This window comes from Mirounga angustirostris, unplaced genomic scaffold (genome assembly GCF_029215605.1).
Source record: "Mirounga angustirostris isolate CCGP_5_RB_7025 unplaced genomic scaffold, mMirAng1.0.hap1 SCAF_4, whole genome shotgun sequence".
Taxonomy (NCBI): Eukaryota; Metazoa; Chordata; class Mammalia; order Carnivora; family Phocidae; genus Mirounga; species Mirounga angustirostris.
Window position 1 is genome coordinate 28,677,635 of NW_026991712.1, and position 18,766 is coordinate 28,696,400.

Here is an 18,766-nt window from a genome sequence, read left to right on the forward strand (position 1 = left end):
CCAAGAAGAAGACCAGTCACTAGAGCTGCTCAGCTACAGAATCTTCTAATTCTCATTTTAGACCATGCATTTTCTTAAATAACCTCCATTTCTTTATGACTCACTATTTTCCACATCCAGAGCCTATGTGTGTACATTATATGCTACACTTACATACCTTTTTTTTTCTCTTTTTTTCCCCCACAATGTTTTCACAAGTAGACGGCTGTATTTTTTCCACCTTATGTCATGAACATCTTTCCAGGTGACTATCCAGGTCTCCCTGTGGCTGCACAGCAGTCACACTAAGGTTGTGGCGTTTTAGGAAGCATTCTTCTACTGATGAGGATAGGTTCCTAGGTTTTTACTATTACACATACTGCTTCAGTGACTACCTCTGTGCCTATATCATTTCATATTTGTGTTATTATTTCGGTAGTATAGAGTTAAACAGCTGAGATTGCTAAATCAGGAGGTATCTATATTCAGACTCTACTACATAATCCCCTAAAAAGGTCATACTGATTGACTTTCTCACCAATGGTGCATGAGAGAGACTCTCTCTCTCTGTCACTGGAAAGCATCATCTTTTTAATGTTTGATAATCTGAGCCCCCAGACACCTCTGGATGCCTCTCCTTCACATACTCTGGGCCTGACCCCTGTTCCCTGCCCCCTTCACACTCTAACTAAGCAAAGGTTATTAGATGGCAACTTAACATGTGACTCCCTTATGAACTTAAAGTTCATAACCAGAAAAGCATCCAAGTCCCCAGAATGCAGCTCTAGTGGATGGTGGTAGAATTATAGACAGCAAGGGTGATTATACTTGGTCCCCCCATTAGGTAGACCCAGATTTAGTTCTGAGACTGGCATTGCCTGGCCTCTTCCTGCCCCTGTCAAGGGTCTTCTAACACATATTCCTGGACTCTCTCCAGAGGGGACAGCAAATAAAGTACCAAGAACAATTCTCCACAAAAGAGAACATCTTGTCAACTTAATTGAGAACAATCTTATCCTCAATTTCCTTTTTTTCATGTTTAGTCTATAGTTCGCATTTTTAAAAGTATAGGCAGCCTCAAATTCTTATAAAAATGAGGCAGGGTGAAAAAAAAAATGAGGCAGGGTGCAAATAAGCAAGCAACACCCAGAAGAGAACAAAAACCAAGCCAGCTGAGGGAACCTGTAGAAGATTCTGCTTTCCACATGTGCTTCTCCACTTGATGTTCCATGAGTATCCAGCGCAGGTTCCTTCACGTGTCACTGAGACACGGCCCACTTCTTCCACGCTCTGGAGTGCAAATTGTAAATCCACAGCTGATACCATGGCAGGAAGGCCTGCACTCACACAAGGACAGGAAATAGGAAGAGTGAAAAATTCACAAATAAATTTCACCCTTAAAATACAGGAAATGTGTACTGTATATTACCACTTATAAGCCAACTGTCCTCCTTCAATATAGTGAAAATGAAATTTGTATCTCATTTATGCCAAGAATTTATGTATCTCTTGGAAGCAAAAATTACATGAGTAATATACCTCAGATTATAGCCTTGGCTCAAATATTTTTATTTTGAATACTGATTAACGTTATAGATAACCTTATAAGCCAAGGGATATAAAAGAAAAACAAACCTTTGGAAATATAACCTATTATATATGGAGAGGCGATGAAGAATAAGTGAAAATATAATTTGTTCTGGATAATTTAGTTTTACATTACTAACATTATCTCAACTATATAAATTATGTAGAGAAATTATATTAGAAAGAAATACACCAAAATATTCATTATGATTGCCTAGATCAGCACTGTATATATATATATATATGTATGTATGTATGCCAATGTTCTGAACTTTTGTCATATACCTTTGAGGATGTGTCCATAAGCTTGAATGTCAAAACTGCCACTTAGAGGTGGGGACGCGGCTTGAATTCTTTGAATACGAATCTTTGACTCCCCTGGCCAATTATTTCCTCTGTAAACAGACTCATTCTCTGTCTCGTTTGTGATTATCTAATTTCCAAAATAAATATTGATAAAATGATTAAACATAAGAACGGCTAACATGATTTCTATTTCCCTATTGTACAATCCTGTGACATGACATAAATGGGGCTCAGGTATTCAGGATCCTTCAGAACATTAAGGAGAGTCACATAAATCAACACGGGCCATATCTACATAGCTGCAATAATGAGGCCAAAGTCAACTCAGTCATCTGGGCAGCAATAAGCTGGAACCACAGTAATTCCTCATTAATTCAGAGTGTACCCTCCATCACTCAATGAACAAATATTTATTGAACAGGCATTCCATTCAAGGTACAGTGCTAATCACTGTGGGGAGGCAGGGAAACACAAGATGAAGCCTTAGCTATCAGAAAACTAAAGTTCTTTTTGGAGAAATAGCATATGGGGACTATAAAACTAACAATATACAATAGTATATAATCGGCACAGAGACTGATCCAGACTCAGGAAAACCTAAGGTTGAGTGCCAATCAACTGACAAAAGCAACACGTGCTCTAAAAATTCATAGATTGTAACTCTAATAGTGAAAATGATAGTCTCCTGCTTCTGATCCCTCACAGTTGTCTGTGTATCTTGTGGAATTTAAAACTGTAAGCCTCAGTTGCCCACTGAAGTGAATAAACATAACTGCCAAAAGACATATGCAAGAATGTTCATTGCAGCTTTATTCATAATAGTACCAAACTGGAAATAAGGCAAAAGCCCACTAATAGGATGGTTAAATTGTAGTATAGTCACACCATGGAATATGGTAAAGCAATGACCAAGAATGAACTGCCGCTTCATGCAACACATAAATCTCACAATAGCAAATAAAAGGAGCTAGATGCAAAAGAGCACATACTGTATTATTTACTGATATGAAGACTAAAAACAAGCAAAATTATTTATTGGTGGTAGAAGTCAAAACAGTGGTTATCCAGGGGTAAAGAGTGAGTAATCTAATGACTAAGGGAAGGCACAAGGAAGGCTCTTGGGGAGGTAATGATTTTCTTTATCTTGATCTGGGTAGTGGTTATGTGAGGGCATTTACTTTGTAAAAATTCATGGAATTCAGCAAGGCTGCAGGATATAAGATCAACACAAAAACCAATCACATAATTGCTATATACAAAAGCAAGTATGTAGAAACCCAAATTAGCAACACAGGCCATTTACAATTATTTCAAGGAAAAAAAAAAAAAAGAAATACATATAAATGTAACAAAACAGGTACAGGATCTGACCTGAAAATTGGAAAATGTTGGTGGAAGTAATCAAAGAAGACCTAAATATGCTGATGAAAGAGAGCAAAGAAGATCTAATAAATGGAGACATACCCTGTTCATGAATTGCAAGACCAATAAAAGGGTCAATTCTCTCCAAAACAATGTATAGGTTTAATGCAATTCTTATCAAAATGCCAGCAAGATTTTTGTAGACATTCACAAGTTTATTCCAAAATCTACAGCAAGATTTTTGTAGACATTCACAAGTTTATTCCAAAATCTACACGAAAAGACACAGCACCTAGAATAGCTCAAACAATTTTTCACAAGAATAAAGTAAGAGGAATCACTCTATCCAGGGCTGTCTTACTATATAGCTACAGTAAGGAGAATGGTGGGAGAATCAACACACAGAGCAAAGGAACAGAATAGAGAATACAGAAATATGCCTCCACAAATATGCCCAACTGATTTTTGACAAAGGTGCAAAAGTAATTCAACTGAGAAACAATAGCCTTTTCATTAAATGGTGCTGGATCATTTAGAGCCACAGGCAAACAAGGGAACATCGACCTAAAACTTCACATCTTCTACAAAAGTTAACTCAAAATGAATCATGGCCTTAAATATAAAATGGACAGCTATAAAACTTTCAGAGAAAAATAGAAAAACACTTAGGACTTCGGGCTAAGCAAAAATTTCTTAAACTTGAAACCAAAAAGCACCATTCATAGAAGAAAAAATTGATAAACTGGATCTTATCAAAACTAAAAACTTTCATTCTATGAAAGACCTTATAAAGAAGACGAAAAGGCCAGGTACACATTGAGAGAAAATATTTGCAAAACCACATATCTGAGAAAGGACTCATATCTGGAATATAAAAGAGCTTTAAAAAACAATAAGTAAATAACCCAAGTGGAAAATGTGCAAAAGACATGAAGAAACATTTCACAGAAGAGGTTATATGGGTGTTCAATATCATTAGCCATCAGGGAAGGCAAACTAACACCAAAATGAGCTACAGTACATACCCATCAGAATGGCTAACATTAAAAAAGTAGTGATCATGTCAATGCTGGCAAGTTTGTGCAGAGACTGATCATTCAAACATTGGTGGGATTGTAAAATGGTACAGCCACTTTGGAAAAGAATACGGTAGTTTCTTACAAAACTAAACATGTCCTTACCACATGACCTCATATTTGCACCATTGGGCAATTAATCTGGAAAAATGAAAATTTTATGTCACAGAAAACCTGTAGATAAAACATTCACAGCAGCTTTATTCATAATAGCAAAAACCTGGAAACAACTCAAATGTCCTTCAATGAGTAAGTGGTTAAACCAACTGTGGTACATCCATACCATTTGCTACTACTCAGTAATCAAAATGAACAAAGTATTAATTCCAAGCACAACAACTTGGAAGAATCTCAAAGGTAATATGCTGAATAAAAAACGTCAATCTCAAAAGGCTATATACTGGTATGATTATGTAAGATCTGATTCCATTTTACAGAACATTGTTGAAATGACGAGATGTAGTGTTTGCCAGATAAGGGGGAACAGGAGGGAGGAAGCTGGCTGTGGCTATAAAAGGGTAGCAGCACAAGGGATCCTTGGAATGGAACGGTTTTATGGTCGTCAGATATACAGAACTACACATATATTCACTATATACACATACACCCAAATGAAAACCTGTAAGACTGGTAAAATCTTATTAAGATCGGTAGATTGTGGGGCGCCTGGGTGGCTCAGATGGTTAAGCGTCTGCCTTCGGCTCAGGTCATGATCCCAGGGTCCTGGGATCGAGTCCCGCATCGGGCTCCCTGCTAGGCGGGGAGCCTGCTTCTCTCCCTCTGCCTCTGCCTCTCTCTCTCTCTCTGACTTTCATGAATAAATTAAAAAAAAAAAAAAAAAGATCGGTAGATTGTATCAGTATCAATTTCCTGGTTGTGCTATTATGCTATAGTTATACGAGATGTTATTGTTGGGGACAAATGGGTAAAAAGTAAAAGAAAAATGTAAAAAAGTAAGAAACTAAATCAAAGCTAATTTCCCATAAACTGAAAATAGTAACTTGTAAAATTCTAGGCTTACCTGCCCAAAGCTCACACTCATCATGGGTATATTATAACTGCAATTATATGAAGTCATGGTGATAGAATATTGGTTGGTCATACTTGATCCATTAATTTTGGTGTGATTCACTTGAAAGTGCTTTAAAAATATCCCTTTACTTGCTAATGCTGGAAGTCTTCTCTTTGGCATTTCTAAGGAACATAGAATAAATGGGAAATAAAATTGCATGGACTTTGCTGCTAAGAAGAAAAATCCTCAAATTATATCCATGTCATGGAATAAGCTGTGTAGAATCAAATTTTGGAAAGATCTTAAGGCAAGTAGATTTTGGAGCTTGGTAAACTTTTATTTCTAGAATATAAAGCTTTAAAGTCTGTCAACATATAAGCCTCATCAGATAAAAGAAAATATTTAAAAGTCACCAGACCCTGGGTTCCAGGTAGCCTTCTGTGCACCTGTTAGTTCTGCTCTGCTCTAGGTTCCTGAAAGTGGTGCTCACTAGGATGTGTGCTCCATGACGACAGCACCAGGAGGACAGTCTTGTTCACAGCAATTTCTTTAGTACCCAGCACAGTGCCTGCCACATGATAGGTGCTAAATGCATGTTATTTAGTGAACTACATTTACCTGGGCACAAGTGAGCTATCTTATATATGTGCTCCACCAATCATAATGTAGGTCTGGTGAGAGCAGATTCAAAAGAAGACACTCTAAAATAGTTAACATTTAATTTGTTACCAGTTGACTCATGACCTTGCACTTGAAAATATTTCCAAAGGAAAGGATTCTAAAATTCCACTGAAAAATGGTATTCGTCACTTTTCAAGGTGACCGTTTGGAATTAGGTTGATTTTTATCGCTTCTCGGCCTTTTGGCTAAGATCAAGTGGAATTAGGTTGATTTTTTTTAAAAGATCACAGTTTAATTTTAATTACTTTATTATCACAGCTCATATATTTGGGTCTACTGACATGACTAAAAAAACAATGCTTAGACTACCAGAATACTTCATTTAAGTATTATTAATTATCACCATGAAGTCCGTGGAAATAGCTGAATTTTTGTCAAAGTCAACAGTTGCCTTTTAGGAACAGATATCTTCATAGTTAGTTTCTCAAAAATCAAACAAAGCAAAATGAAAATGTTTGCCACCGTTTGTATATCTGTAAACAGAATCCAGGACCATTAAAACTAATTCTTGCTATAATGACAAAGTTTAAAGTAAGGGTACATTTATCCTTAGAATAAAAAATAATATGATTTAAATAATAATATTGAGATAAAAGAATGAGTCATAAATATTTAGAGACTAATGTTTCTATCTGAATTAGGGGATATAAATCATTTCCATGATAAGATTTTACTACAAGAGATTTAGAAGGCTTAACTAGATATGAAATGATACAACATACCATCCCATGCCGAGACTGTAGATGTCTGTCCAATGTATACTGCATCTACATAGAAGGACTGTGATTCTGACACTTTCTGTAAACCAATCCTCTGAAGAGAAAAATTTGTCCCAGTGTATTTGGTTTGTATGAGGTCCAGAAGGTCTATGCACGCATAGGTCCAGCTGAAATATGGTTGCTTAATTAGGTGCGTAGGTCAGTTGTTATGTTTAATGTAAACCAATCCACTATAAAAAGCATTAAAATCTCAAGAGTAAAAGTGTTTTTTCCCACAAGAAGACCATCAAGAATACTTCATTAGCACAGAAAAGCAGCCATAACAACAAACCGCAGACAGAAACTTAAATTGGTAGTAAAAGATTTAATGTTGCATGCAAGTACAGGTTTTCTTTTATTTGTAGACTTGGCAGTAGCCATAGGGACATAAAATATTCTGTTGCAATAGGTAAGTAAACTAAGGAGTATGCACCTTGGTGTAGAGCATGTAAATAAAAACAAGGCGCCAGAATGAAGTAAACTATTTCAGCAAAATATGTGAGGGATAGAGCGGTAAGTTCAGTTCAGTACTAAGAAGCAAAACTGGAACTTGTTATTACTCCCAAAAGAGCTCACTGGAGTTGCACTGTCTACTGTTCTAAGTGACAAAAAGTGCTACGTGATTTATAATATAATACCTCTTAAATGGGTAATTTAGATTCAGATTTTGCACTATATATTAACTGCATTGGAATTCCATAAATTACAATTAAGCAATTCAGCTATGAGAATTTGCAACAAAGAGATAAATATTGTCATGGAAATAACTAAATACAATTTAACAATAATCTTTACTCAGCTATTACTGTAGTTATTAACTGACTAGTTTGCTTGGGCACCTTCTATTCTAATTTCCTTCATGGTTTATAAACTCATCATGGGATCCACCTCAGTGCATCAAAGCTTAGCATAAACTGATGTATCATTTTTAGAAAATTATACACAAAACTACAGTAAGTTAAAGTGCTCTTTAAATAAATATGAAAAAAGTACTTAGGGCCTCAACAGAATTCTACTCTAATTATATAATTCTGAAGTTTAAAACTACTTAGAAAATTTGGTTTACTGAACGGAACCCTTTATCAGACAAAAGGAGACTACAAATGGTATAAAAATACATGGTATCAAAATACATCAAATGCATGTATTTGATACAATGGTATCAAAACTCAAGTGAATAGCACATGGCTTTTGTGGATAGATAATAATGTTTTCTAAAAGAAAATAAGATTTAACTTTTCAGATTTTGAAACTTGATTTACAGTTACAAACATCGCTGCTTTTGGAAGATTATAGAATGATTCTTGGGAGAAAATGGCACTTCTAACACTAAGACTGTCCTGAAAATAATCTAATGCTAACACATCTATTTGATCTAGGTGATCTGTCTGACTTAAATAAAAGCAGATCTAGAAATACCCAATAGGAGCAGGAGACTTTATTTTGCCTTGACTGGCAATAGTTTTAACCAGTGAACCCTATTCCTTTAAAAATAATGCTATTATTGCTTACAGATCTCGTAGCATTTAGGGTAAAGGAAGCCCATCAGTTCTATCAAATGTAGTGCATCTTCAAATTACCTCACAGCAGATACATTACAAGTTAAAAGGAAAAACCTATTTAGCAATATGGTAAAGTGATGGTTTAACTAACATGGAAGAACCGAGGTCTGGAAAACGTTCCCAAATCTTGTTACAGTGGAGGAGTGAAATGCACGCAGGTGGTGCTCTTCAAAACTCAAATTGTGATTCTACTGTTCAATTCAGGTATGCAGGGAATGGTTATAGCAATATGTACCTGGGCAATACTTTTTAAAATAAAAAAGTGTATTATGTGTGTGAATGTGTCTTCATTATTACTTTTATAGTATGTGAAATTTGTGTGTGTATTGTATGTGGAAATGCAAAAGTGGATTGACATAAATTTCAGAAGATACAACAATTAATAAAAATTAAAACATAATTATGCAGAACTAAATTGTGCTTGAGGCTATGGCAATTATAATCGTTAAGTAGCTTTCTCTAGGATTATTTAGTTTCTCCCCTTATAGTTTGTACTTGCATTTCTATGTGTCTGACTTTTGGCAAACCAAGCATTAAAAAGTGTCTTTTCTCCCTTAATTTTGGAATATTCGTTGAAATATTGTATCTCCTCCACTCTCACTTAGAAAGCACCTTCTTTGCAGGGATCAAAGTCTAATGACAATACTGTGATAAGGCAGTCTCTTTCTACCTTCCTTCAGTAAGTAGGAACATTATTAGATTTAATAATACATGATTTAAATTATAAAATTTACCATTCTTTTATCTTTTAAATGGTTATGGGTGATAACACTAGACCAACTTTTATTTTCACAATCTATAGATTTATTTTTGGCACACTTTTTCTGTTAGGATGCTTCTGTAGAAGACAGGAAAACTTCAGTTAGATCTATGGTACACGTGATTTTTCAAAAACTAACAAAAAAGTGAAAAAAAAAACAAACAAAAAGTGGGTTTGTTTTACATTCAGTTTATATACTATAGTGTAAGTTAAGTTTTAAATTCATAGCATAACTTACTTGTTTCCATTAGTAAAATTATATGTAAATTGTATATCATTGCTTCTAGTAAACTTGCTTCTGTCTTGGTATTGGAATTTCAGAGCAATATAATTTGCCAGGAATCCTTTGTATGCCAAACATAACTACACAGGAAATTAAAAAAGAAATCAATAATAATATCTTACCTTTAAGTTGTTTTATAGCAATTCAAATCAATTCAACCTAATCCAATAAATAAATATTGAGAATTTTCTGTACAAAATGTTTCAGAACACAGAGAAAGAATAATTAATTTCAGCCAATTAGGTACAGAAGAATCGGGGAAGATTTTCTAGAAGAGGAAGTGGAGTTGAAGTGACCTTACAATTAATGATTAATTCTTTAATGTTTTCTTAGATATGGTTTCCTTAAAAATGGAAATAATCCACTGCCTATAGTCATGGAGCAATGTAAAATCTAAATCCAGCTCTAACTGAACTCTATCTCCAGTGAATTTAAAAGCTCATCACCCACAGAGAGAAGATAAACCCTCAAGTAGATTAATTGGGATGTGAATGGTAGCTGAGCATTTAGAGGTGGAGATGTCACTGTAAAATAGTAATTAAATACCAATTTTAACGGTCTATAACATCTTAAGCATACCAAATATACTCAGAACTTAGAACTTGAGCTTTAAATATCTTTTCCAAATAAAATTTTTGCAATGTGAAAACAAAACAAAAGAACTTAGAACTTGAGAACATGCATCACAATTTGAGAATTTTAAAACAAGAAAAAGGGTAAGCAAGACTATGATTTCCAGTCTTAAATACCTATCCTAAAGCTACCATCTCTGCTCAGGCTTTTCCTTCACGTTTCCTTGATTGGATACCCAAGATCACTCTATGATGGCTATCCATTTTTGTTTCTTCTTAATAAATGAAGGAATATTGAAGAGAGAATATATTTATAATGATCTTAGTATTCAAATTTATGTGCAAATAGTTTTCTCTGAAATTATAAGATAAAGCAGAATACATGTGCATGATACTACATATTTTTTAAATTTCTTTTTTTGAGAACAAACAGAAGAGGAAATCACAAGTACTAGAATGTGAACCACAGTACCTGTCCAATGTGACACGATTTCACAGGACACTTTTCCCTGTCTTAAAATTTCATGAAATTTTATTACCAAGGTATTTTACAGATTAAATTAGCAAATCATCCTTACCTGATTATAAGGAAATAATAAAATGTCTCCATATGGTAGTCTGTTTGGTTTAACATCTGCTGAGTCAAAAAGAACAGCTGGGCTTTTCAGGGAATACCGACCACAGTAAGCATCAGTTTCAGCTGTCTTCTTCCCTCTGTTAACATGTTCCTACAGAAACAATAATATTTCAAATGAAAACATGCTTTACGGTCCTGCTTTATTCCCCCACATCTCCACCTAAGTCGTTCAAGTTCCAACTTGGATCCATTGCTTCCCACGGTACTTTAACTTGAAACATTCTCTCTCTTTGAAACTCTAGAGCTCCCATTCTGTTATCACTCCTTTGGCTCCATAATCATATAATCCCTTGTACCTGTATTTGACTATTTCCTAAATCTCATCTTTCTCCTTATATCATGAACTCTTAAGGATATTTATTCATTCCTTCCACAAATATTTACTCAGTGGTCACTGTGTGCCAGGTTTTTGTTTGTTTGTCTGTTTGTTGAATCTTCACGTTTCAAGGGAAGCAATTTATTATATAATGCCTTACTACAAATTGCATTCTCTGAAGCCAATGAGAAAACAGGATATACTCCGCATCCAAGTAAAGAAAACAAATAAAATACCCTATAGATCTTACATTTGTGCATCTTGTCTACTTTCCCTTGATCAAGAAAATTCATATGTGGTGGAAGTGCTGCTTTCACAAATGAATCACATTATGACGCAGGGAGATGCTAAAACAGACCTTATCAATAAACGTATAACAAAATTATTTTTGCAATTTGACAATAGGAATTAGTGCTAGTACAAAGAAAATCACAAAATTACAAGCATTTATGTGAATTCTTATTGAGCCAGTTTCAGTTCATTTAACATTCCATACCAGGTTAAAATCAGTTTCATAATCTCTAAAGTATTTCACAACAAATCCTTCTTCAAAATTTGCAATTTGTGGTGGACACTTGGCGGTAACCATTTCTTCCACGGCTGCCTGAAACTAAATTAACAATATGAGCTTTAGTAACTTCTTTTTCATGAATAGTTAGAACATTCATAATTCTACCACTAATTTCACTCATTAGTTATAATAAAACATTTGCATAATATAATTCCCATACTTTAGCCATCATTATGAGATCATTTCCTAAATATTTTTAAGCTCATTTGTAATAATTTTAGTGTCCAATGACTTTTTCAAGAGTTTTATTTTAGAATGACAATAGTTACATCCAATTGGGTAATATTAACTTACACAGTTGTTACATAAGGCAGACATATTTGTTTAGCAGTTTTTTAAAAGAAGGCAATGAGGTGAACCTAAATGAATTAGCACCCAATTAAACAGGCTCCAAATGAATAGTTTTCTTAATTAACTCAAAATTAACTGGAAAGAACTATACACTCTAATGCATTCTGTTTTTCAAAAGAAGAAATTCAGATACTATGGTAGTCTCTTTGGTTTATGCTTTTGTTTACACTATGTATTTATGCTTATTTAAAAATAATAAATCATTTTGGATTATTCAGGAATTGGTACACATTCACAAGTTCTCCTGTAATTTCCACATCTACTTCTCTGGCAAAGCACAGATATAATGTTTAGAATTAAGGAGATAATATAAGATCTTTAATCATCAAACAAATATTAACTTAAACTCATTGTGCAGGTAGTTGTCAAAATCCAGTAACTCCCAAGCAAACATTCTTTCTCCAGGAACAGCTGCCCCCTACAAAGATATACTGGATCCTGTTGACACAGTTCTAAGAACTCCCTTCCAAACCCTCTATTTCCTCCCTTCTCTGCTCTTTATGGGTTGGCTCCAACCCACCATGCCAAGTGAAAGAGCATATTACCACTCCTTAAAGTATGGGAGTTTTGGGGGTTTTTTTAATAGAAAGGTGATGTTTAAATAGCTTTCTACTTAAGAAATTGTTAACAAAGAGCATACTTCAGCTTCTGATGACCATGCGGTCAGAGGCTTAGAAGTGATCCCATCCCAGTTCAGTGTGAATGTGTCCAAACTGGGTTTTCCTTTGATTTGTTCTGTAATATTCAGTGTGATGTTGTCCCCTTCAAACACTTCATAACCAAGCAGATCAAAGTCTCCTGCAATGAAGTACCAAACAGAATTTCAAGATGGTAATTAATAAAGTACCAACTTATCCATAATAGACACTTAAAGTAAATAAAATGAGTTTTATTTAGTTGTATTATCACCAAAAAAAAGGATGAATGGGGAAGATGTGGATCTTTGAATTTGAGCAGATTTAACTGTAACAGAAATAGCAAAACAGCAAATAAAGTGCTATTCATTTAAGGTTCAGTTTCCATGGCTTAAAAGAAAGGATTATGAGATAAACAGAAGGAGGTATTGGGACCATGAGGTAAAGATCAATGGGCAAGCAGTGGGATATTCCAAAAATTCTTTTAGTTTTGTTCCAGTACCATTATCGTAGTCTAAAGGGCTAGGCTGAGATATTGCTATTTTCTTTAAACATGAATACAGCACAAAGCTGAATTCCAGAAAGTAGTCCCAGGCCTATGTGGCCTGTTTATACAATCTCACTTTGAAAACAATAAGGGCTTGTCCTCAGATGTATCTCTGCTTTGGGAAGATGCTTTAACAGTGGAATCCCACTGACCTTCTCTGTTGGATAATGTCCTAGAATTTGCCCAGTTATGATTTTGGTACCATATTTCTTTTTTTTTTTTATTTGACAGAGAGAGACACAGTGAGAGAGGGAACACAAGCAGGGGGAGTGGGAGAGGGAGAAGCAGGCTTCCCGCAGAGCTGGGAGCCCAATGCGGGGCTCAATCCCAGGACCCTGGGATCATGACCTGAGCCGAAGGCAGATGCTTAACGACTGAGCCACCCAGGCACCCCAGTACCATATTTCTTAAGGTTGCTGCTGAAGCCTTAAAATTTCTCTCTAAACTGTAGATATGTTTCTGGGAGAACACGGATAATCATATCTTCATTTATGCAGCATTCTGAAAATCTAACCTTTGGGAAATTTTTAGAACTTCAATTCATGTTAAATAAAATTCTTTGCCCTCCACTCAACAATCAAATTAACAATTGTATAAAATGAGACATAAACAATGAAGTAATATTTTACTTACATGAATTGGAAAATATTGATTGCCCAAAGTAAAACAAAACAAAACAAAACATATTGAGGGACCTATTTTTGAGCTAGATAGGCCAAATACTAAACTTGGTTGTGACACTTGGCTTTTAAGACCTAAAAATGTAAAACATTTTCAGGAAGTTAATAGCTATCACTTGAAAAGGAGAGTGGTCAAATAATTTTGGAAAATGCTGTATTAAACACAGGTGAAATGTTTTCTGTCAGTTTTTGTTTTTGTATGTTTGTTTTCTCACTGTAGGACTCCTCGGGGATTTTTTAAAAAATTTTATTATGTTATGTTAATCACCATACATTACATCATTAGTTTTTGATGTAGTGTTCCATGATTCATTGTTGGCGTATAACACCCAGTGCTCCATTCAATATGTGCATGCCCTCTTTAATACCCATCACCAGGCTAAGCCATCCCCCCCATCTCTAGAATCCTCAATTTGTTTTTCAGAGTCCATGGATACTAATATTAAGGAGCTCTGTCAATCTTCAAGAAGAAGAAGAAGCTGGAGTATGCAGCTTCCCATGTAGATGTGACCACAGAATCCTTTCATCAGGCAAGATCTGGCCAGACTAGTGTCTCCTGAGAAATACTGAGTACTTAAACTTTAGTTCCAGAATTCACACCTTCACTAATTTTTGCTAAATTAAAGTAGGCTATTATCCAGATAGGGCATCTGTAGTATACATAGTATATTTCCCATGCACTGAAGTTGTATAATACTTAAAATACAATTCAAGTTTTAATTACAATAGAAAAAATTAACCGTTCGATTTTTATTTCTCCTAAAATTAATCCAGGCTATGAATCCACTTCTTTTCCCCTGTCATTTTTATGGAGTTTTTACCTTTTTCAGTGGAGTTGTACAGGACACAAGTTTGTTTCTTAAAAAATCCTAACAGAAGTACAAAATGATATACATGCTTACCTCGAGTTGATATAAAAATTACCATGTAAACATAGCTTTGGGGGTTTTGTGTTCTTACTACTTGAACTGTATCTGGTTTTATAGACCAGAGGTCATTTAAAGCTGATTGCAGTATGAAGTCAGAAGCATCTCCAGGTAGCAAGACTTTTGGATAAAAAAAAAAAAAAGTCAAATGATTAGAGACTTTAATTAAAAAAAAAAAGAGTTAAAAAATCTTTTTGCACTACCATAGCCAGCACTGATGTTTTATATTTGAATTTTTTAAGGCACCTATAGTCTGTATCATATGTTATCACTTAATGAAACTGTTTTGAAACTAATTCAAGTTCAATAATAATGACTACTTAATTGGATTTTGATCTCTTGAAGAGCAAGATTACATTTTATTTTTTTTATTCCCATAGTAATAAGTACTGTGTTTGGAAAACAGTAAGTACCTATCAATATTTACTTATTGAAACAATTAATGGAAATAGCAAAAATTATATTTTCAGTTTATTATAAAATATAGAGATGCAATGTCTTTGTTAACAGATAAATTAGCGTCTCATAGCTTTATCACTTAATTTGAAGAAGAAATTGGAAGAAATGTTTACTTCTCTGTAATGGTGAATTTAATTCTTACTATCTTAACTTACACCTGTGAGTCACAGATATATAAATTCCTTATGTGCACTTAAATATACATTTATCATGATCCTTATACAAGAAAATGATATCATATACCAGGAAGTTGTTTTTACTGATGCCATTTTTTATCCCTAGAAGTCTAAAGGTTTTTCTTCACAATATATTTTTAGCTTTTTTGTCTAGCATACTATTAAAATGATATTTTCCAGACAGTAGAATTTGACTAGAGCTTACATGAAAGTGACTCATTTCATTTATAAATGAAGAGAAATAAAATCTCCTTTGTTATTTCAACTTACCAGTTTTTTCCATGTTATAGATTAATCTATATTGGTAGCGTGAACACGAATTAGCTTCCACGCACGGGCTGGTTACCGTGATCCTCTGAACTTCATTAGTTGCACTAGATGTTTCCCAGTTTTCCAATGTTATAACCTGTTTCCCAATTAAAAAAAACAAAACATAGCTTTACTGTATAGAAAAATACATTTTAAAAGCATGATAGTTAACCACTCAATGCCTCTTGATTGCTCTATTTTACTGTAAATGACAAAATATTTTAAAGTTTCACTCTTATCAAATAACAGCCTCTTGAGTTTTAATACGGTTTCTCCAAGCCACAAAGTCAATAATCTTCCATGACTGCCTTGCCCCTAAACGGTATCTTCCCGAGTAAAATTAATAACCAAATAGAGCTCCTATCTTTGAACATATACTTTCTACGAAGCAGATCTATCATCATAGCAAACCTGCACTTCCTGGACAATTGTCGACTGGGATCTGATAACTTGTTCTTCATTCACTGCATCTTCTGTCTGCTGTTCTGTATAAACATTTCTATACTGGTACAGACCAACATCAACGAAGGCACTCAGCCTATACTCCTGCAGCAAGATTTCAAGGTAATATCTGGAAAATACGAATTTTTTCCCAATGAATAAAATTTCAACACTATATAAAACACTGGCCTATACAATGATTTATATTATAGTATCCCTGATTTTATTTTATTTTATTTATTTTTATAGCATCCCTGATTTTAAATATTAAAGTTTCATAGTGGTTTGTTAAAATAAAATGAATTATGTAGGCTATCTATACTAGAGAGATACAGAGTTGTCCCCATTCATGACTGATTCATTCAGTTTTGTCAGTAAGTATTTATTGAAAGAGAGACTACCCCTTATCCTCATGGAGTTTAAAACAAAATTACATTTACATTGTAATGCAAACTCCCTGGCATAAAACACAGAGGGCATATGGAGTTTAAATACTTTAATATGTAGGGCGCCTGGGTGGCTCAGTTGGTTAAGCGACTGCCTTCGGCTCAGGTCATGATCCTGGAGTCCCAGGATCGAGTCCCGCATCGGGCTCCCTGCTCGGCAGGGAGTCTGCTTCTCCCTCTGACCCTCCTCCCTCTCATGCTCTCTGTCTCTCATTCTCTCTGTCTCAAATAAATAAATAAAATCTTTAAAAAATAAAAAAAATAAATAAATACTTTAATATGTATAAGAAAACGACAGGCAGACTTGGATGTATCACATATTTTGTGTTGGAGTGGTTAAATGTATCAGGGATGGAAGTTTCTCTCTAGTTCGTTAAAGAATGGTTCCACTTATAACTTGGGAAATAAAACATGGTTTCAGGAAACTGTTACTGATTAGATTGATTATGGCCCTCCAACAAGCTGGATCATCCAACTGCTTATCCAGGATAAAGCATTCACTGACCAGCCAATACAGGTGATGAAAAGCTACTGAAAAGCCTTACCCACCTAAATCTCTATCAATGTCGCCACTGCTCCCATCTTTGGAGAAGTCAGCTGGGAGTTCCTCTAAATTGCCTCACATCATTCAACAGATACCCTCTTGTATGTGAAGAGTATGTATTCACAATTCATGAAAGCCTCTGAATGAGGGACATGTATCACCTCTCATCTTTCTAGGATGACGGGGCTCTGGGTCATCCCCCTCATAGAACTGATACTGGAGGATTACATCAGGCTCCTGGCTGCCCTGAGAACCTGTTTGCCAGCCCCGCCAAATCAATGTAGGCAACACTAAGAAGCAGACCTCAAAGAAGCATTAAATTCTGTATCCTTGATAGCAGCTTAAAAACATTCATTAGGTACTTTCTATGTACGAGACACTAAACTGAACACTTTGCAGATGTAATTATATTTAATCTTCACAAAATCCTATAAAACCTATATTATTATTCTCTTTGTTCATATGAATGAACTAAGAGAGTTTTAAAGATTGAAAGGTTATTTAAAAATTAGTAACTGAGTGGTTAAGCGACTACCTTCGGCTCGGGTCATGATCCTGGAGTCCCGGGATCGAGTCCCGCATCGGGCTCCCTGCTCGGCAGGGAGTCTGCTTCTCCCTCTGACCCTCCCCCCTCTCATGTGCTCGCTCTCTCTAGCTCATTCTCTCTCTCAAATAAATAAAAATCTTTTAAAAATAAATAAATAAATAAATAAATAAAAAATAAAAATTAGTAACTGAGGTATGATTCAAAGTAAAACAGAGTGACCAAAAAGATATGCACTCAAAGATGGGGCTATATTATCTGAGTAGGATGAATTTGGCAAATGAGCTACCTGTGGAAAGGTCCCAGGGACCACTGTGTAATAAGGCAGCTAGAGTGGCCTCAATTTCAGAATCCACAGCCACCATTATAAGTGTCAGTGTACAAATTCCAAGCTACCTTGCAGGAGGACAGATATCAGACAGCAGATGTATTACGAGTCACTTTCATGTAAGCTCTGTGCTTCTGCCAAGGAGGTAAACTGAACGCATTTTCCAAGGCCAAGGCAAAGCCTGAAGGTGTATTAACACTTAATAGCACTAGGGATTAATTAGGAACCCCACTTACCCTAGATTGGCCCGGTGATCCTGGTTAAAAAAGCAAATGTTTAAGTATATAAAGAAGTGATAGGAGGAGGCGGAGGAGAAAGAGAATGGGATGCTTTCCCCATGTCATTAGTACTAAGACTTCAGTGAGAACGTGGAGTATGATTGCTCTCAGGGACCTTTGATCCCAACCCTCTCTGTCTAGCTCCATCAGATCTTCGTGGTGCTATCTGTGTGCATAATCTCGATGTCTGGAAGGATGGCGTGGTAGAACGAAAAACAAAACAAAAACCTCCTACCATCTAGAAGTGAAGTCTATTTCTTCACCCCTTGAATCTAGATTTGGCCATTTGCTTTGGCCAAAAGGATATTAGCAAAGTGACACAAGCAGGGTCTTAAAAAGCATAAGTGCCATAGCAATTGCTCTCTTTACTGCTGGAACCCCATTCACCAATGTGACCAACCTGGGCTAGCCCCCTGGGAGGTGAGACCATGTGGAGTGGGACATCCCAAATATCTAAGATCCAATCATACAAACTGAAGTTCCCGACATATGAGTAAGGTCATCCTAGGCCATCAATCACCAACTAAATTAGCCAGGACCAAAAGAACTGCCCAGCCAATCACAAAATTGGGTTGCTTTAAGCTACTAAATTTTGGGGAGTAGTTTCTTATGCAGCAAAACCTAACAGATACAAATGATA

At 35.3% G+C, this 18,766-nt stretch overlaps 1 protein-coding gene and 1 pseudogene across 1 annotated transcript in view; one reads left to right on the top strand and one right to left on the bottom strand.

Moving 5' to 3' along the window:
* The window catches only part of PKHD1L1 (PKHD1 like 1), a 151,353-nt gene that overhangs the window by 100,915 nt on the left and 31,672 nt on the right, over positions 1-18,766 (bottom strand). The window contains exons 15-25 of the mRNA XM_045896035.3: positions 15,957-16,116; positions 15,507-15,642; positions 14,578-14,721; positions 12,454-12,611; positions 11,388-11,501; positions 10,517-10,666; positions 9,322-9,446; positions 6,726-6,889; positions 5,332-5,504; positions 1,852-1,999; positions 1,162-1,316 (exon numbers count right to left, since the gene is read on the bottom strand). Of these exons, the coding sequence (XP_045751991.1) occupies positions 1,162-1,316; positions 1,852-1,999; positions 5,332-5,504; positions 6,726-6,889; positions 9,322-9,446; positions 10,517-10,666; positions 11,388-11,501; positions 12,454-12,611; positions 14,578-14,721; positions 15,507-15,642; positions 15,957-16,116 (1,627 nt within the window). The remainder of the gene's footprint in view (positions 1-1,161; positions 1,317-1,851; positions 2,000-5,331; positions 5,505-6,725; positions 6,890-9,321; positions 9,447-10,516; positions 10,667-11,387; positions 11,502-12,453; positions 12,612-14,577; positions 14,722-15,506; positions 15,643-15,956; positions 16,117-18,766) is intronic.
* On the top strand, positions 6,169-6,285 carry LOC123860764 (U2 spliceosomal RNA; annotated as a pseudogene).